Here is a 19,166-nt window from a genome sequence, read left to right on the forward strand (position 1 = left end):
GATGGAATTGTTTTCATAATTTCCTCTTCAGATCATTTATTATTAGTGTGTATAGAGATGCAGTTAAATTTTCTGTCTTAACTTTGTATTCTGATACTTTGCTGAATCCATTCTTTTTGTTTGTTTGTTTGTTTTAATTTCTCCAGCTCAAACCCAGGAGGGTGGAGATACATTTTTTTTTTTTAAATATTTATTTGGTTGTGCTGGATCTTAGTTGCGGCAGGCGGGCTCCTTAGTTGTGCCATGTAAACTCTTAGTTGCAGCATGCACGTGGGATCTAGTTCCCTGACCAGGGATCAAACCCAGGGTGCCTGCATTGGGAGCATGGAGTGTTATCCACTGCGCCACCAGGGAAGTCCCTGAATCCATCCTTTATTGCTAAAGAATGTGTATGATCATATCATCTGTGAACAGTGATAATTTTACATCTTCCTTTTCAATTTGGATGCCTTTAATTTCTTTTTCTTGCCTAATTGCTCCAGCTAGAACTTCCAGTACTCTGTTCAGTAGAAGTGTTGTAAGTGGGAATCCTTTTTCCTGATCTTAGAGGAGATGCTCTCAGTCTTTCACCATTGAGTATGATGTTTCCTGTGGGTTTTTTCTATATAGCTTTTATTATGTTGAGTAGTTTTCTTCTTTTCCTAGCTTTTTGTGTGTTTTTATCATAAAAGGGTGTCACATTTTACTACATGCTCTTTTCAGCCTCATTTGAGATGATTGTTTTTCTTTTTTTGCTGTTTTTTGTGCTGTATAATAGCATTGGTTGATTTTTTTTTTTTTTTTTTTTTTGTTGTGGTACGTGGGCCTCTCACTGCCGCGGCCTCTCCTGTTGCAGAGCACAGGCTCCGGACGTGCAGGCTCAGTGGCCATGGCCCACGGGCGCAGCCGCTCCGCGGCATGTGGGATCCTCCCAGACCGGGGCATGAACCCATGTCCCCTGCATCAGCAGGCGGACCCTCAACCACTGTGCCACCAGGGAAGCCCGCATTGATTGATTTTTGAATGTTAAACCAGCCTTACATTCCAGGAATAAATCCCACTTAGTCATGGACTATAATCCTTTTTATATACTGCTAAATTCAGTTTGCTAATATTTTCTTGAGGATTTTTATATCAGTGTTCAAAAGGGTTGTTGGTCTGTAGTTTACGTGTAGTGTCTTCATCTGGCTTTGGTATCAGAATAGTGCTGACCTCAGAATGGGTTAACAAGTGTTCCATCCTCTTCCAGTTTTTAGAAAAGTTTGAGAAAGATAGATATTAGTTCTTCTTTAATTAGTTTGGTAGAATTTGCCAGTGAAGCCATCAGGTTCAGGGCTAGGGCTTTTGTTTGTTTGGAGATTTTTGATTACTGATTCAATCTCCTTACTAGTTGTAGGTCTACTCAGATTTTCTACTTCTTCATGATTTAGTGTTAGTAGGTTTTGCTTCTAGGAATTCGCCATTTCATCTAGTTTTTCTGCGGGCTTCCCTGGTGGCGCAGTGGTTGAGAGTCCGCCTGCTGTTGCAGGGGACACGGGTTCGTGCCCCGGTCCGGGAAGATCCCACATGCCGCGGAGTGGCTGGGCCCGTGAGCCATGGCCTTTGAGCCTGCGTGTCCGGAGACTGTGCTCCGCAACGGGAGAGGCCACAACAGTGAGAGGCCCACATACCGAAAAAAAAAAAAAAGGTTTGTTAATTTTGTTCTTTTCAAAGAACCAACTTTTGGTTTCATTCATTTTCTCTATTATTTTTCTATTCTTTATTTCATTTATCTCTGCTCTGATCTTTATTTTCTTCCTTCTGATAGCTTTGGATTTAGTTTGTTCTTCTTTTTCCAGTTTCTTATGTTGTAAAGTTATGTTGTTGATTTGAGATCTTTTTCTTGTTTTCTCCATATGGATTTAATATGTATTTCTCCTAAGACTGATGTTGAACTTCTTTTTATATATTTAAGACCCATTCATGTTTCTTTTTCTGTCAATTGTTTTTTCGTATTTTCTGCTTATTTTTTCTGTATTGGTTTTTTTGCTTATGGATTTTATGAACCCTTTAATGGAATAAAGTTAATTTCTTTTACATATAAGTTGATTTGATAATGTATTTTCTGAATTGTCATAATATTTTCATTCTATTTATATCATTTTCTCATTCTTTTCCTTTATCTATCTTTTTCTACCATGAAGTCTCTCTAATTCTGATGAGTATTCTATAAATAAACCATTTTGGAAATGAACCCATTTAACAAACAATTATTAAACATCCACTGTGCTAAATTCTGAGGTCACAAAAGTGAAAAATAGTTCCTGCCTTCATGAATCTCAAACTATAAAGGGAGAGACCATATAGGTAAACACATTTACCCAATCTTTTAAAATTTATTATGATTCCTATAGATTAGGCATTGTCTAGGTGCTAGGAATAGAAATGTGAATGAGATTGGTTTTGTCCTTGAGAGTACAGTCTAATGGGAACACAGACATAGGGTCTATGACGCCTCATAACAAAATTTATGTGGCCGGAAGGACTACTTTCTCAAATTATTACTGTGTTTAAGAATTGTCCTTAATATTTGTTTTTATATATTTCTATGTAAACTTTATAATTGGCTTGTTTATTTACAAAAAGAAGAAAAATTATTGGCAAGTTACTTAATGGTGGTATGTACTTCTGTTTGGTCACTTTCATTAACATCTTTATTCCTAGAATTAAAAAAAATCAATTTAAGTGGAATTCTTTCCGCCATTATATTTTCAAACTTGTAGTTTTATTAAAGGCATTGTTATATTAAAATCGGGACATATTAAAGACCAAATAACTATCAGACTTCTTTGAGGCAGAGGCACTTAACAGAGATTCCAGCTTGTTTATCATACTTCAGTTACTAGTGTATCAAATACCTTGTTATTATGTGGCTTCATCTTCAAGTTCCATCACATGATAGCAAGGCTCTGTCATACCGAGATTAATAGTGTACAGTTATTCGAAAGTGGTATTTCTATACTACTTAAGTAGTATAAGTTGCTTTGATAAGGATATTTTAATAGAACCATGCAGTTTCTCCTTATAACTTTATTATTCTGAATAAAGGTTTTACCTGAATTATACAATTATTATTATATTACCAAAAGCATTTAAAACTTACATTATTTGCAAGCTGAAGAAAATGTTTTTTGACACAGCATCAGGCCAGAAGAGGGCTCTCTAAGTCAGTCTGCAAGGACAGATAGAAATATCTGGAAAGGTAAGGAAAATGGGCTGCTAAAAATATTAGAAGAATTTTAAATTATGTGAGGAATTAAAATATTGTTGAGAAATTCATTTTAAAAGTACAATTAATAAAAGGAAATACAAGGAAAACCCTAAGTACTAAATGATAGGATAAATATATAAGATAAACATTTTTCCAGGAGATTGATACAGAGTGGATAAAACAGCAGAAGTTTAGGAGAAACAACTAATAAGATAATAAAATTTTCTTTAGTGAAGGAATTATTTTGGCATGTGAATAGTGTTATTTTTCTTCACTTTTTCATTGAACAGATTTGACATGTAATATGGTGTAAGTTTAAGGTGTGTGGCGTGTTACTTTGTTACATTTGTATGTAATATGATTGCTATTGTAGTAGTATTTATCACATTACATAACATATATAGTACGATATAATTGTCTGTATTCATTACACTGTGCGTTAGGTTTTTATGGCATATTTACTACTTGTTAAAGTTTTCCCCTTAAACACCATCACTCTTATCCCCTGTGGGAGCTCCCCACCGCCCATCCCTGGTAAGGAGGTACTCTTATGTTTTTTACAGGTTTAACTTTTTTAGATTCCACATATAAATGGTGTCATACAATACTTGCCTTTCTCTGATTTATCTCACTTAGAATAATGTGCTCAAGGTCTACCCATGTTGTCTCAAATGGAAGATATCCTCCTTTCTCGTGGCTGAGTAATATTCCATTGTGTGTTACATCTTTTGTCGATTCATCTGTTGATGGGCATTGGGCTGTTTCCATACCTTGGCTGTTGTGAATAATGCTGCGATAACCATGGTGGGGGATGCATGTATCTTGTAGAAATCCTGTTTTCATTTCCTTTGGGTATATGCCCAGAGATGGAATTGCTGGATCACATGGTAGATTTGTCTTTTATTTTTTTGAGGAGCCTTCGTATTGTTTTCTGTAGTGGCCACGCCAATTTACATTCCCACCAACCAAGTTTGGTTTTGTTTTTTTTTAAAACATCTTTATTGGAGTATAATTGCTTTACAATGGTGTGTTAGTTTCTGCTTTACAACAAAGTGAATCAGTTATACATATACATATGTTCCCATATCTCTTCCCTCTTGCGTCTCCCTCCCTCCCACCCTCCCTATCCCACCCCTCTAGGTGGTCACAAACCACCTAGGTGATCTCCCTGTGCCATGCGGCTGCTTCCCACTAGCTGTCCACCCTACGTTTGGTAGTGTATATATGTCCATGCCACTCTCTCACTTTGTCACAACTTACCCTTCCCCCTCCCCATATCCTCAAGTCCATGCTCTAGTAGGTCTGTGTCTTTATTCCCGTCCTACTCCTAGGCTCTTCATGACATTTTTTTTCCCTTAGATTCCATATATATGTGTTAACATACAGTATTTGTTTTTCTCCTTCTGACTTACTTCACTCTGTATGACAGACTCCAGGTCCATCTACCTCACTATGAATAACTCAATTTCATTTCTTTTTATTGCTGAGTAATATTCCATTGTATATATGTGCCACATCTTCTTTATCCATTCATCTGTTGATGACAGTTAGGTTGATTCATGTCCTGGCTATTGTAAGTAGAGCTGCAACGAACATATTGGTACATGACTCTTTGTGAATTATGGTTTTCTCAGGGTATGTGCCCAGTAGTGGGATTGCTGGGTTGTATGGTAGTTCTATTTGTAGTTTTTTAAGGAACCTCCATACTGTTCTCCATAGTGGCTGTATCAATTTACATTCCCATCCACAGTGCAAGAGTGTTCCCTTTTCTCCACACCCTCTCCAGAATTTATTGTTTCTAGATTTTTTGATGATGGCCATTCTGACCAGTGTGAGATGATATCTCATTTCATTGTAGTTTTGATTTGCATTTCTCTAATGATTACTGACGTTGAGCATTCTTTCATGTGTTTGTTGGCAATCTGTATATGTTCTTTGGAGAAATGTCTGTGTAGGTCTTCTGCCCATTTTTGGATTGGGTTGTTTGTTTTTTGTTATTGAGCTGCTTGCAAATTTTGGAGATTAATCCTTTGTCAGTTGCTTCATTTGCAAATATTTTCTCCCATTGTGAGGGTTGTCTTTTGGTCTTGTTTATGGTTTCCTTTGCTGTGCAAAAGCTTTAAAATTTCATTAGGTCCCATTTGTTTATTTTTGTTTTTATTTCCATTACTCTAGGAGGTAGGTCAAAAATGATCTTGCTGTGATTTATGTCACAGTGTTCTGCCTATGTTTTCCTCTAGAAGTTTTATAGTGTCTGGCCTTACATTTAGGTCTTTAATCCATTTTGAGTTTATTTTTGTGTATGGTGTTAGGGAGTGTTCTAATTTCATACTTTTACATATACCTGTCCAGTTTTCCCAGCACCAATTATTGACAAGGTTGTCTTTTCTCCACTGTTTATTCTTGCCTCCTTTATCAAAGATAAGGTGACCATCTGTACGTGGGTTAATCTCTGGGCTTTCTATCCTGTTCCGTTGATCTATATTTCTATCTTTCTGTCAGTACCATACTGTCTTGGTTACTGTGGCTTTGTAGTATAGTCTGAAGTCAGGGAGCCTGATTCCTCCAGCTCCATTTTTCGTTCTCAAGATTGCTTTGGCTGTTCAGGGTCTTTTGTGTTTCCATACAAACTGTGAAGTTTTTGTTCTAGTTCTGTGAAAAATGCCAGTGGTAGTTTGATAGGGATTGCATTGAATCTGTAGATTGCTTTGGGTAGTAGAGTCATTTTCACAGTGTTGATTCTTCCAATCTAAGAACATGGTATATCTCTCCATCTATTTGTATCATCTTTAATTTCTTTCATCAGTGTCTCATAATTTTCTGCATACAGGTCTTTTGTCTCCTTAGGTAGGTTTATTCCTAGATATTTTATTCTTTTTGTTGCAGTGCTAAATGGGAGTGTTTTCTTAATTTCACTTTCAGATTTTTCACCATTAGTGTATAGGAATGCCAGAGATTTCTGTGCATTAATTTTGTATCCTGCTACTTTACCAAATTCATTGATTAGCTCTAGTAGTTTTCTGGTAGCATCTTTAGGATTCTCTACGTATAGTATCATGTCATCTGCAAACAGTGACAGCTTTACTTCTTCTTTTCCAATTTGGATTCCTTTTATATCTTTTTCTTCTCTGATTGCTGTGGCTAGAACTTCCAAAACAATGTTGAATAAGAGTGGTGAGAGTGGGCAACCTTGTCTTGTTCCTGATCTTAGTGGAAATGGTTTCAGTTTTTCACCATTGAGGATGATGTTGGCTGTGGGTTTGTCATATATGGCCTTTATTATGTTGAGGAAAGTTCCCTCTATGCCTACTTTCTTCAGGGTTTTTATCATAAATGGGCGTTGAATTTTGTCGAAAGCTTTCTCTGCATCTATTGAGATGATCATATGGTTTTTCTCCTTCAGTTTGTTAATATGGTGTATCCCGTTGATTGATTTGCATATATTGAAGAATCCTTGCATTCCTGGAATAAACCCCACTTGATCATGGTGTGTGATCCTTTTAATGTGCTGTTGGATTCTGTTTGCTAGTATTTTGTTGAGGATTTTTGCATCTTTGTTCATCAGTGATATTGGCCTGTTGTTTTCTTTCTTTGTGACATCTTTGTCTGGTTTTGGTATCAGGGTGATGGTGGCCTCATAGAATGAGTTTGGGAGGGTTCCTCCCTCTGCTATATTTTGGAAGAGTTTGAGAAGGATAGGTGTTAGCTCTTCTCTCAGTGATTTGATAGAATTTGCCTGTGAAGCCATCTGGTCCTGGGCTTTTGTTGGAAGACTTTTTTGCAGTACGCGGGCCTCTCACAGTTGTGGCCTCTCCAGCTGCGGGGCATAGGCTCCGGACGTGCAGGCCCAGCGGCCATGGCTCACGGGCCCAGCTGCTCCGCTGCATGTGAAATCTTCCCGGACTGGGGCACAAACCTGTGTCCCGTGCATCGGCAGGCGGACTCCCAACCACTGCGCCACCAGGGAAGCCCTATTGGAAGATTTTTAATCACACTTTCAATTTCAGTGCTTGTGATTGGTCTGTTCATATTTTCTATTTCTTCCTGGTTGAGTCTCGGCAGGTTGTACATTTCTAAGAATTTGTCCATTTCTTCCAGGTTGTCCATTTTATTGGCATAGAGTTGCTTGTAGTAGTCTCTCATGATCTTTTGTATTTCGGCAGTGTCACTTGTTACTTCTCCTTTTCATTTCTAATTCTATTGATTTGAGTTTTCTCCCTGTTTTTCTTGATAAGTCTGGCTAATGGTTTATCAATTTTGTTTATCTTCTCAAAGAACCAGCTTTTAGTTTTATTGATCTTTGCTATCGTTTCCTTCATTTCATTTTCATTTATTTCTGATCTGATTTTTATGACTTTTTTCATTCTGCTAAATTTGGGGGGTTTTGTTCGTCTTTCTCTAATTGCTTTAGGTGCAAGGTTAGGTTGTTTGTTTGAAATGCTTCCTGTTTCTTAAGGTAGGATTGTATTGGTATAAACTTCCATCTTAGAACTGCTTTTGCTGCATCCCATAGGTTTTGCGTCTTCGTGTCTCCATTGTCTTTGTTTCTAGGTATTTTTTGATTTCCTCTTTGATTTCTTCAGTGATCACTTCGTTATTAAGTAGTGTATTGTTTAACTTCCATGTGTTTGTATTTTTTCCAGATCTTTTCCCGTAATTGATATCTAGTCTCATAGCGTTGTGGTCGGAAAAGATACTTGATATGATTTCAGTTTTCTTAAATTTACCAAGACTAGATTTGTGATCCAAGGTATGATCTATCTGGAGAATGTTCCATGAGCACTTGAGAAAAATGTGTACTCTGTTGTTTTTGGGTGGAATGTCCTATAAATATCAATTAAGTCCGTCTTGTTTAATGTATTATTTAAAGCTTGTTTTTCCTTATTTATTTTCATTTTGGATGATCTGTCCATGGGTGAAAGTGGGGTGTTAAAGTCCCCTACTATGAATGTGTTACTGTCGATTTCCCCTTTTATGGCTGTTAGCATTTGTCTTATGTATTGAGGTGCTCCTATGTTTGGTGCATAAATATTTACAATTGTTATATCTTCCTCTTGGATTGGTCCCTTGATCATTGTGTAGTGTCCTTCCTTGTCTCTTGTAACATTCTTTATTTTAATGTCTATTTTATATGATATGAGTATTGCTACTCCAGCTTTCTTTTGATTTCCATTTGCATGGAATATGTTTTTCCATCCCCTCACTCTCAGTCTGTATGTGTCCCTAGGTCTGAAATGGTTCGCTTGTAGACAGCATATATATGCTTGTTTTTGTATCCATTGTTTTTGTATCCATTCATCAAGCCAGTGTCTTTTGGTTGGAGCATTTAACCCATTCACATTTAAGGTCATTATTGATATGTATGTTCCTATAACCATTTTCTTAATTGTTTTGGGTTTGTTTTTGTAGGTCCTTTTCTTCTCTTGTGTTTCCCACTTAGAGAAGTTCCTTTAGCATTTGTTGTAGAGCTGGTTTGGTGGTGCTGAATTCTCTTAGCTTTTGCTTGTCTGTAAAGTTTTTCATTTCTCCATCGAGTCTGAATGAGATTCTTGCCGGCTAGAGTAATCTTGGTAGTAGGTTCTTCCATTTCATCACTTTAAATATGTCACGGCACTCCCTTCTGGCTTGTAGAGTTTCTGCTGAGAAATCAGGTGTTAACCTTACAGGAGCTCTCTTGTATGTTATTTGTCATTTTTCCCTTGCTGCTCTCAATAATCTTTCTTTGTCTTTAATTTTTGCCAATGTGATTACTATGTGCCTTGGTGTGTTTCTCCTTGGGTTTATCCTGTATGGGACTCGCTGTGCTTCCTGGACTTAGGTGGCTATTTCCTTTCCCATGTTAGAGAAGTTTTTGACTATAATCTCTTCAGATATTTTCTCGGGTCCTTTCTCTCTCTCTTCTCCTTCTGGGACCCCTGTAATGCAAATGTTGTTGTGTGTAATGTCCCAGAGGTCTCTTAGGCTGTTTTCATTCTTTTTTCTTTATTCTGTTCCACAGCAGTGAATTCCACCATTCTGTCTTCCAGGTCACTTATCCATTCTTCTGCCTCAGTTATTCTGCTATTGATTCCTTCTAGTGTAGTTTTCATTTCAGTTATTGTATTGTTCATCTCTGTTTGTTTCTTCTTTAATTCTTCTAGGTCTTTGTTAAACATTTCTTGCATCTTCTTGATCTTTGCCTCCATTCTTTTTCCAAGGTCCTGGATCATCTTCCCTATCATTATTCTGAATTCTTTTTCTGGAAGGTTGCCTATCTCCACTTCTTTAGTTGTTTTTTTGGGTTTTATCTTGTTCCTTCATCTGGGACATAGCCCTCTGCCTTTTCCTCTTGTCTGTCTTTCTGTGAATGTGGTTTTTGTTGCACAGGCTGCAGGCTTGTAGTTCTTCTTGCTTCTGCTGTCTGCCCTCTGGTGGATGAGGCTATCTAAGAGGCTTGTGCAAGTTTCCTGATAGGAGGGACTGGTGGTTGGTAGAGCTGCCTGTTGCTCTGGTGGGCAGAGCTAAGTAAAACTTTAATCCACTTGTGTGCTGATGGGTGGGGCTGGGTTCCCTCCCTGTTGGTTGTTTGGCCTGAGGCGACCCAACACTGGAGCCCTACTGGGCTCTTTGGTGGGACTAATGGCCGACTCTGGGAGGGCTCATGCCAAGGAGTACTTCCGAGACCCCCCCGCCTCTGCGGGAGACTCTCCAACACTAGCACATAGGTCTGGGTCAGTCTCCTATGGGGTCACTGCTCCTTTCCTGGGTCCCGATGCGCACATTACTTTGTGTGTGCCCTCCAAGAGTGGAGTCTCTGTTTCCCCCAGTCTTGTCGAAGTCCTGTAATCAAATCCCGCTAGCCTTCAAAGTCTGATTCTCTAGTAATTCCTCCTTCCATTGCCGGACCCCCAGGTTGGGAAGCCTGACATGGGGCTCAGAACCTTCACTCCAGTGGGCAGACTTCTGTGGTATAATGTTCTCCAGTTTGTGAGTCACCTACCCAGCAGTTACGGGATTTGATTTTATTGTGATTGCGCCCCTCCTGCCGTCTCATTGTGGCTTCTCCCTTGTCTTTGAATGTGGGCTATCTTTTTTTGTGAGTTCCAGTGTCCTCCTGTAGATGATTGTTCAGCAGTTAGTTGTGATTTTGGTGCTCTCACAAGAGGGAGTGAGAGCACGTCCTTCTCCGCCATCTTGAACCAATCTCTAGTTCATTTTTGTGGAGGGTGTAAGGTCTGTGTCTAGAATATTTTTTTGTTTTTTTTTTTTTTTGCATGTGGATGTTCAGTTGTTCTAGTATCATTTGTTGAAAAGACTGTTTTTGCTCCATTGTACTGCCTTTGTTCTTTTGTCATTAGATTGGTTGACTGTATTCGTGTGGATCTATTTCTGGGCTCTGCATTCTGTTCCATTGACCTGTTTGTTTGTTCTTTCCCCAATACCACACATTCTTGATTACTGTAGCTTTACTGTAAGTCTTGAAGTCAGGGTGTCAGCCCTCCATCTTGGTTGGTTCATCTCCTTAAGTATTGTGTTGGCCATTTTGGAGCTTTTGTTTTTCCATATAAACTTTAGAATCAGCTTGTCACTATCCACAAAATAACTTGCTGAGATTTTTATTGAAATTGCATCGAATCTATAGATCAAGTTTGGAAGAACTTGACATCTTGACCATACTGAGTCTGTCCATGAACAGGGAATATCTCTTCATTTATTTTGTCCTTCTTTGATATCTTTGATCAGAGTTTTGTAGTATTCCTTGCATAGATCTTGTATATACACATTTTGTTAGATTTATACTATTATGTTTTTGAGGGTGCTAATGTAAATGGTAATGTTTTTAGTTTCAAATTACACTTGTTCATTGCTGTTATATAGGAAAGAAAGTGCCTGACTTTCATATATTTCACTCCACTCTCTTTTTGCTTGCATGGTTTCTGAGAAGTTGTATAAAGCTCTTATCTTTTCCTGTCTATAGGTAAGGTATATTCTCCTCTGGTTTCTTTCACAATTTTTTTAATCTTTGATTTTCAAAAATTTAAATATGATATGCTTAAGTGTAGTTCGGGGGCATTTATTCTGCTTGGTGTTCTCTGAGCTTCCTGGATCTGAGGTGTGGTATGTGACCTTTTGGGGAAATTCTCAAATCATCTTGTTTAAAATATTGCTGTTTTCTTTCTCTCTTTTCCTTGTGGTGTTCCCATAAGATGTATATTACAAGTTTTGTAGTTATCTCACAACTCTTGGATATTCTCTTCTATTTTTTCCAATCTTTTTCCTCTTTGCTATTAAGTTTTAGAAGTTTCTGCTGTCGTATCCTCAAGCTCAGATTGGGTCCTGCGCCAGGTCCAGTCTACTGATAACCACATCAAAGACATTCTTCGTTTCTGTTTCAGTGTTTTTTGTCTCTAGAGTTTCTTTTATAGTCTTTCCGGCTCTGTTCTTGTATTATCCATCTGTTCTTGAATGTTTTCTACTTCAGCAGTAAAGCCCTTAAGCATATTAATCATAGACATTTTAAAAAATGTCTGTTCTGATAATTCCAACATCTGTGACATATCTGACTCTAGTTCTGATGCTTGTTCAGTCTCTCCAGATGTACTGATAAAAGGAAGTGTGGTAAGCAGGCCTTTAGTAATGTCATGGTAGGGTGTGGGGCAGGGGAAGCATTCTCTGGCCCTCTGACTTAGTCTTTTCATGAGCCTGTGCTCCTGGACTGTGAACTTCACCAGTGCTTCTTAGTTTTTTCTTTCCCACCCTTAGGTAGGACAGGATGGCTAGAGGCAACTGAGTTGGCTATTAACCCTTCCCCCATGTGGAAGGCTAGAGGGAGCTGGTTTGGGATTTTTTCCTTCTAGGTATGTTAGTTCCCTTCTAGGTAGGTTAGTCTCTGGTAAAGTAGTTTCTCCTGAGGACAGGCCTTGTTAAGGAGAACATAGAGCTCTGGCATTTCAGAATGGTTTCTCTTCTCCTCCCTCTGCTGGAAGCACAAAGGGATTCACTGTGAGGACCTGGTAGAGCTTCTAGGGGTATAATTCAAGGATATTGGGTGTCCCCTATGACTGGGTGCCCCTGGAGATTTTGACTCTCAGACCTTCACTTTGAGCCTCCAACAAATTGATCAATTACAGTTCTGGTTTTCCTACTTCAGCACTGGTTCCCATGGATAATTCTGTTCCAGTAAGTGTGATTTTCTTTATTTGCCTGTTTCTCCAATTTGGGGGGTTGCAGTTTGCCTGATAACCTCACTTCTCTGACAGATCTAAGAAGAGTTGTTGATTTTTCTGTCTGTTCAGCTTTTCACTTGTCGGTAAAACAGGTTGGCAGTTTCTGAGCTCATTATATGCCTGACGGGAAATTGTAAATCTGTATTCACTTTTTTACAGTTTCCTAGCCTATCCTGGCCATTTTTCTGGGTTCTAGACCCATCTCTTTGCCTGATGTTCATATATATTTGTATCTTAATATTAAATTGATATTAACTGGCATCTTAATATCAATAGGCTCTAATTGTAATTAAGTATATTTGCTTAAACCTGTTCTCCCACATGACCTAGTTACCTCTGCTCAGAATATGATCTTCCCTGTTACTTAGACTCAGAATTTCGAACCTTTAGCATTTCTTGTCCATTCACACCTTAAAAAATAATTGTCTCTAAATCCTCTCATTTCTGCTTCCAGAGCTTCTTCCTTCTGTTCTCAGTATTCTTGTTCAGCTCCTTGGTTTTTTCAGCTAAATAGGTTAGGATAATTTCTTAAAGTGATATATTCATATCCATTCACCATATCCTTTAATTCATCTTGTTCAGTACTTCCAGTTGTTATAGTTCTCTCTTGTCCTTTTTCTTCTTTTCTTTTCCCTTTAATCTAAAGTTACTAAGAGTTTACACTATGGTAGTTTACACTATGGTAAGTGCTAGGGAATACAGAGATTTACAAAACAGAGTTCACAGACTTAAACATGTTACTTTCTTGTTCTGGAACCATCACCGGATTCCCATTTCCTATGCATTAAGGTTGAATTCTGAACCTTGTGATTCTAAAGTATGGTCTCACATAGATGTTTTAATTTTCTCTTATATTCCCCCCTCTTGTAACCTAAACTTTATGGGTACTCTGTGCATATATTCTGTCTCTTACCTTTTTAAAATGTTCTTTCTGGAATGCTTTTCTTCCTTTCTCTGTTCCTGCCAGAATCCTCCTTATTTTCAAAGGCTGTTCCAAAAGCCACCTTTCCAGTAAAGCGTCTTCCCTCATTCTCCCCATGCCCTTTTCATTTATCCTCCCACCTTCCAACACTTTGTACTGAAGATGGCTTTTCTTTGGCTGCCATACTATATTGTATCCTGTATATAATTATCTAAGGGTTTCTCTTATGCTTCTGATTAGAATTTGAGTTTGTAAAGGGCAGTGCCTGAGTCGGTTATCTTTGAAATACCATGCACATGATGAATGCTGTTTATATAATCAAAATTTTTTTCCTTCCAGTTTTATGGAGATATAATTGACATACAGCACTGTATAAATTTAAGGTGTATAGCATAATGATTTGACCTTCATGCATCATGAAATGATTACCACAGTAAGTTTAGTGAACATCCACCATCTCATACAAATACAGAATAAAAGAAAAAGAAAAAAACATATTTTTTCCTTGTGATGAGAATTCTTAGGATTCACTTTCTTAACAACTTTCATATATAACATACAGCAGTGTTAATTATGTTTATCATGTTGTCCGTTACATCCCTAGTACTGGAGGTTTGTACCTTTTGACCCCCTTCATCCACTTCCCCTTCCCCCACCCCTGCCTCTGGTAACCACAGATCTGATCTCTTTTTTTCTATGAGTTTGTTTGTTTTTGAAGTGTAACTGACCTACAATATTATGTTAGTTCCTGGTGCACAACATATTGATTCAGTATTTCTATACATGACAGAATGATCACCACACTGAGTCTCGTTACCTCCTGTCACCATACAAAGATATTCCAGTATTATTGACCATGTTCCCCACACTGCACATTTCATACCTGTGACTCATTGATTTTGTAACTAGAAGTTTGTACCTCTTCATCTCCCTCATCTGTTCTCTGTATCTATGACTGTTTCTGTTTTGTTATGTTTGTTCATTTGTTTTGTTTTTTAAATTCCGTGTATAAGCAAAATCATACGGTATTTGTCTTTCTCTGTCTGACTTAACTTCACTTAGCATAATAATACCCTCTAGGTCCATCCATATTGTCGCAAATAGCAAGATTTCATCTTATATTATAGCTGAGTAATATTCTGTTGGAAGGATAGATAGACAGATAGATATAGATATCACCTCTTCTTTATACATTCATCTATCCATAGGCACTTAGGTTGCTTCCATAGCTTGGCTGATGTTCACTGCTGCAGTGAACATAGGGTTGCATATATCTTTTCAAATTAAGTGTTTTTGTTTTCTTCAGATAAATACCCAGGAGTGGAATTGCTTGATCATATAATAGTTCTATTTCTAATTTTTTGAGAAATTGACCTACTGTTTTCCATAGCGGCTGCACCAGTTTGCATTCCCACTAACAGCGCACGAGGGTTCTTTTTCTCTGCATCCTGGCCAACACTTTATTGTTGTTTGTTGTCTTTCTGATGATAGCCATTCTGACAGGTGTGAGGTTGTATCTCACTGTGGTTTTGATTTGCATTTCCCCTACGATTAGTGATGTTGAGCATCTTTTCATGTGCCTGTTGGCCATCTGTATGTCTTCTCTGAAAAAATGTTTTTTCAGGTCCTCTGTCCATTTTTTAATTTTTTTTTGATGTTGAATTGTATGAGTCCTTCGTATATTTTGGATATTAACCCCTTATCAGATAAATCATTTGCCATTATCTTCTCTCATTCAGTAGGTGGCCTTTTTGTTGTTGATAGTTTCCTTCATAGTGCAAAGGCTTTTTAGTTTGATTTAGTCCCATTTGTTTATTTTTGCTTTTGTTGCCCTTGCTGGGGAGACATAATCCCCCCAAAATTGCCAAAACTGATATCAAAGAGTGTACTGCCTGTGTTTTCTTCTAGGAGTTTTATGATTTCAGGTCTTACATTTTAAGTCTTTAATCCATTTTGAGTTTATTTTTTTATATAGTGTGAGAAAGCATCCAGTTTGATTCTTTTGCATGTAGCTGTCCAGTGTTCCCAACACCATTTATTGAAGAAGCTGTTTTTTCCCCTGTTGTATATTCTTGCCTCCTATGTCGTAGATTAATTGACCATATAAGTATGGGTTCTTTTCTGGGCTCTCTATTCTGTGCCACTGATTTATGTGTCTGTTTTTGTGCCAGTACCATACCGTGTATATAATTTTTGAATTGCATCTCTACCTTTTGAAAAAGTATGAGTTCTTCAAGGCCTAGTTCAAGTTCACTTCTATAAAGCCATTCTATAGCTACTACACATACAGCTATCTTAGCACTTAGGCAGTTTTTGTTGTCTTTTTGTGTGTGACACTTTATTAAACTGGTGGGACCTTGTTTTATTAACTGTTGACTCCCCAGTACACAATGCCTAACATATGTGCTTAGTAAATAGAAAAGGAATCTGTTTCTTTACTTTCACATTACTTTGTTGGTATCACATTCTTATCACATTCTAATTTGTTTGAGGAAATATTTGTATTTCCTGCTCTCCTCTTCCAGGTTGTAATGCTGCAGGGGGAAGGGGAGGGAAGAGATTTTGTCTGACTCTCCTTCAAAGCCTTGCTCATGAAAAGAATAATACATTTATTCATTAAGCAATTATTTTTTAACATTTATTTTGTGCCAGTCACTGCTCTATGAAATAGGGATATAAGAGCAACTAAGATGGACAGAAATTCCTGATTTCATGGACCTTAGTTTCTAGTTAGGGGAAACACTCTATTAATACTTACTGAGTTTAATATTAGCTAAAAAATGATCACCTGTGAGGAAATATTTCTTTAGTTTTTATTTATTTCCCCTGAGATTTCACTTCTTTATAGTGTACTTTTTATACTCTGATACTTTTTAACCAAATAATAACTGCTTTTTAGTAAGCTTCTGCTGTGCGCTAGGGACTTTACATAACTTGTTGATGGTAAGCAATTTGAATTGATCATGGCACATCACTAGGAAGCAGGAGAGCTGGGATTTATGCCAAGGTCTGTCATTAAAGGCTATTTGTGCTCTTTGTACTGTAGGTACCTCATTTCTAATTTCTTTCCATTTATTCAAGACAGGTAAACTTTTAAAGTCTTACCTATGTTTTTTTTCTTTCTGAATAGCCACAATATGAGAATACTTCCCTCCAGACTCCATTTTCAGACCAGTCAACATCCCATTCCCAGCAAGAGGAGCTTGAGCAAAAGCTTGCATCTACTGAGAAAGAGGTTTTACAGCTCAATCAGTTTCTAAAGCAAAGGATAAGCCAATTTAGTGAAGAGAAGAAGAAACTGGAGGAAAAGGTAGGTATTTTTAATAAAGTTGAATTGGGTCAAGGGCATTCCTTCAACATATGATTTTTTTGTCATCTATTGTATGCCAGGTGTCATACCAGGTTTTATTTACATTGAAGTGATTAGTTTTACAGTAACTTTTGAGAAACCCTGTGCTATCTACAAAAATCCAGGCATTTTTTTTTTTGAGAGATAAAAATACCACTGTGTATTATATTATGTCTTTCTAAGTAATAGTAAAGCTTTTTTTAAAGTTAGTTGTCTACACTGAGATGTGACACCAATAATTGTTCTCGTTTTCCTTTTGGGGCCCTGTGTCTTTGTAATGTGGGATATGAAGGATTGGTAAATGAAATGAAAGTGGTCCTTCTTTCAGAAGCACATGACTTCACGTTATTTAAGCTGAAGCCCTTGATTCAGAATAAGTAGCTGAAAGCCAGATACCTCTATATACACAATACATCTGTCCATTTATTTGACCTTTCTGCCTTTATTACAGTATTTTCACAGACTTCATCTCATTCCATTCTAGTATCATTAAAGATCAAGTAAGATAAGGATACATGCTAGCCCTGATTTATTGAAGAGGCATAGATCCTTAAGCTACTACTTAGTTGCATAATTGGTTTTAGATTTCTCTTGTTATACCCAGCTTATTATTCTATTAACTAACCTTCCCTTCAAGTGATCTTGAGGCGTCACCATGATTTCTGTAGGCAGGTTTGGAGCTATTAATTGAGAGCTCATTGACATTTTTGAGTCAGTACACACACACACACACACACACACACACACACACACACACGAGCTAAAATTTTTATCTTCCAAAAAACTGACAAATTTTACATGGTTTCTCTTTCTCAGCTATATGATGTATTTTATTGTGGCTAACTTGAAAGTACCTTGAAACAGGTACTGTTTCTTGTTTCTTTTGTGTATTTTTTGGGCTTTATCTAATACCACAATCTGGAGAGAGCTATGGAAATATCCATCGGTCATACATAAGTGGGAGGGATTAAAATGTTTTCTCACCTGAAACTTGTTAATTAAAAGATTGTGTGAAAATTGTGAAGATTCAGTGGAGGCAGTTTTTAAAATATATTTTTATGTTTTATCTAAATTTTTCTCATCTTTTATTATTTTTCATGTCTGTTGCTTAATAAAATCAGTTTATATGTTACCTACCTATGAGACAGCTCCTAATTGGACGTCTTCAAAATACTTCAGACTTCTCATGTCTAAAATCAGTTCTTAATTTGCCTTCTGACTGCCCTATTCTCAAACGACATAAAACAACATTTTCTTCAATGTTCATTGCTGTATATTCAGTTACTCATGCTAGAAACTCTACTAAGTTAATCAAGCCTGTCTTCTAAATCTATACAAAACCTGTCCAACACTACCAGCCTAGTCCAGGTTCTTAGCTCTTGGCAAAGCTTTTGTAATGGCCTCTTCATTGGTGTCTCTGAATTCACCCTTGCCCTGTCTACCTGTTCTCCTCAATCACTTTTGTTGTTGTTGTAATTCTATGTATTTTATTTATTATACTTTTAAAGATTGAAGCATAATTTGCATACAGTCAAGTGTGCAGATCTTGGGTGTTCAGTTTTTATGAATATTGCTAATAGTATACAGTCGACCCTTTAACAGAATGGGTTAACTGTGCAGGTCACTTATACATAGATTTTATTCAGTAGTAAATACTACACAATTTGAGGATCTGAGGATGTGGAGGAAAAAGCAGATACAGAGGGCCGACTGTAAGTTGTATACTGCATGGAGGGTCAGCAACCCAACCCCCTTGTTGTTCAAAGGTCAACTGTATACCCCTATAACCACTATCTAAAATGAGATCATAAACATTTCAGTTATCCAGGAAGTTCCCTTGTGCTTCTTTCTAGTCAGTCTTCTTCCCTTCCCTGAAACACTTTTTTTTTAATAAATTTTATTTATTATTTATTTATTTTTGGCTGCATTGGGTTTTTATTGCTGCACGCGGGCTTTCTCTAGCTGCGGCGAGTGGGGACTACTCTTCGTTGTGGTGGGCGGGCTTCTCATTGCAGTGGCTTCTCTTGTTGCGGAGCACGGGCTCTAGGCGCACGGGCTTCAGTAGTTGTGGCATGTGGGCTCAGTAGTCGTGGCTTGCAGGCTCTAGAGCACAGGCTCAGTAGTTGTGGCACACAGGCTTAGTTGCTCTGCGGCATGTGGGATCTTCCCGGACCAGCACTCAAACCTGTGTCCCCTGCACTGGCAGATGGATTCCTAACCACTGCGCCACCAGGGAGGTCCCCGAAACACTTTTTTAACACTGTAGATTAGTTCTGAGTCTTCTTGGACTTTGTATAAATGGAGTCATACCATATATGTTCTTTTGTGTGTGTTTTCTTTCCCTTAATATCTTTGAGATTTATTTATGTTGTTGCACGTATCAGTAGTCTGTTCCTGTCTATCCTTGAGTTGCATTCCATTATATAGATCTCTTACAATGTATCTATTGTCCTGTTAGGG

General features: G+C 37.7%; 1 protein-coding gene across 2 annotated transcripts in view; it reads left to right on the top strand.

Moving 5' to 3' along the window:
* The window catches only part of CEP85L (centrosomal protein 85 like), a 155,859-nt gene that overhangs the window by 100,792 nt on the left and 35,901 nt on the right, over positions 1 to 19,166 (top strand). For both annotated transcript variants that reach the window (XM_049695512.1, XM_004264674.3), the window contains exon 6: positions 16,488 to 16,667. In XM_049695512.1, coding sequence (XP_049551469.1) covers positions 16,488 to 16,667 — 180 coding nt within the window. The remainder of the gene's footprint in view (positions 1 to 16,487; positions 16,668 to 19,166) is intronic.

Source organism: Orcinus orca, chromosome 12 (genome assembly GCF_937001465.1).
Source record: "Orcinus orca chromosome 12, mOrcOrc1.1, whole genome shotgun sequence".
NCBI classification, from domain to species: Eukaryota; Metazoa; Chordata; class Mammalia; order Artiodactyla; family Delphinidae; genus Orcinus; species Orcinus orca.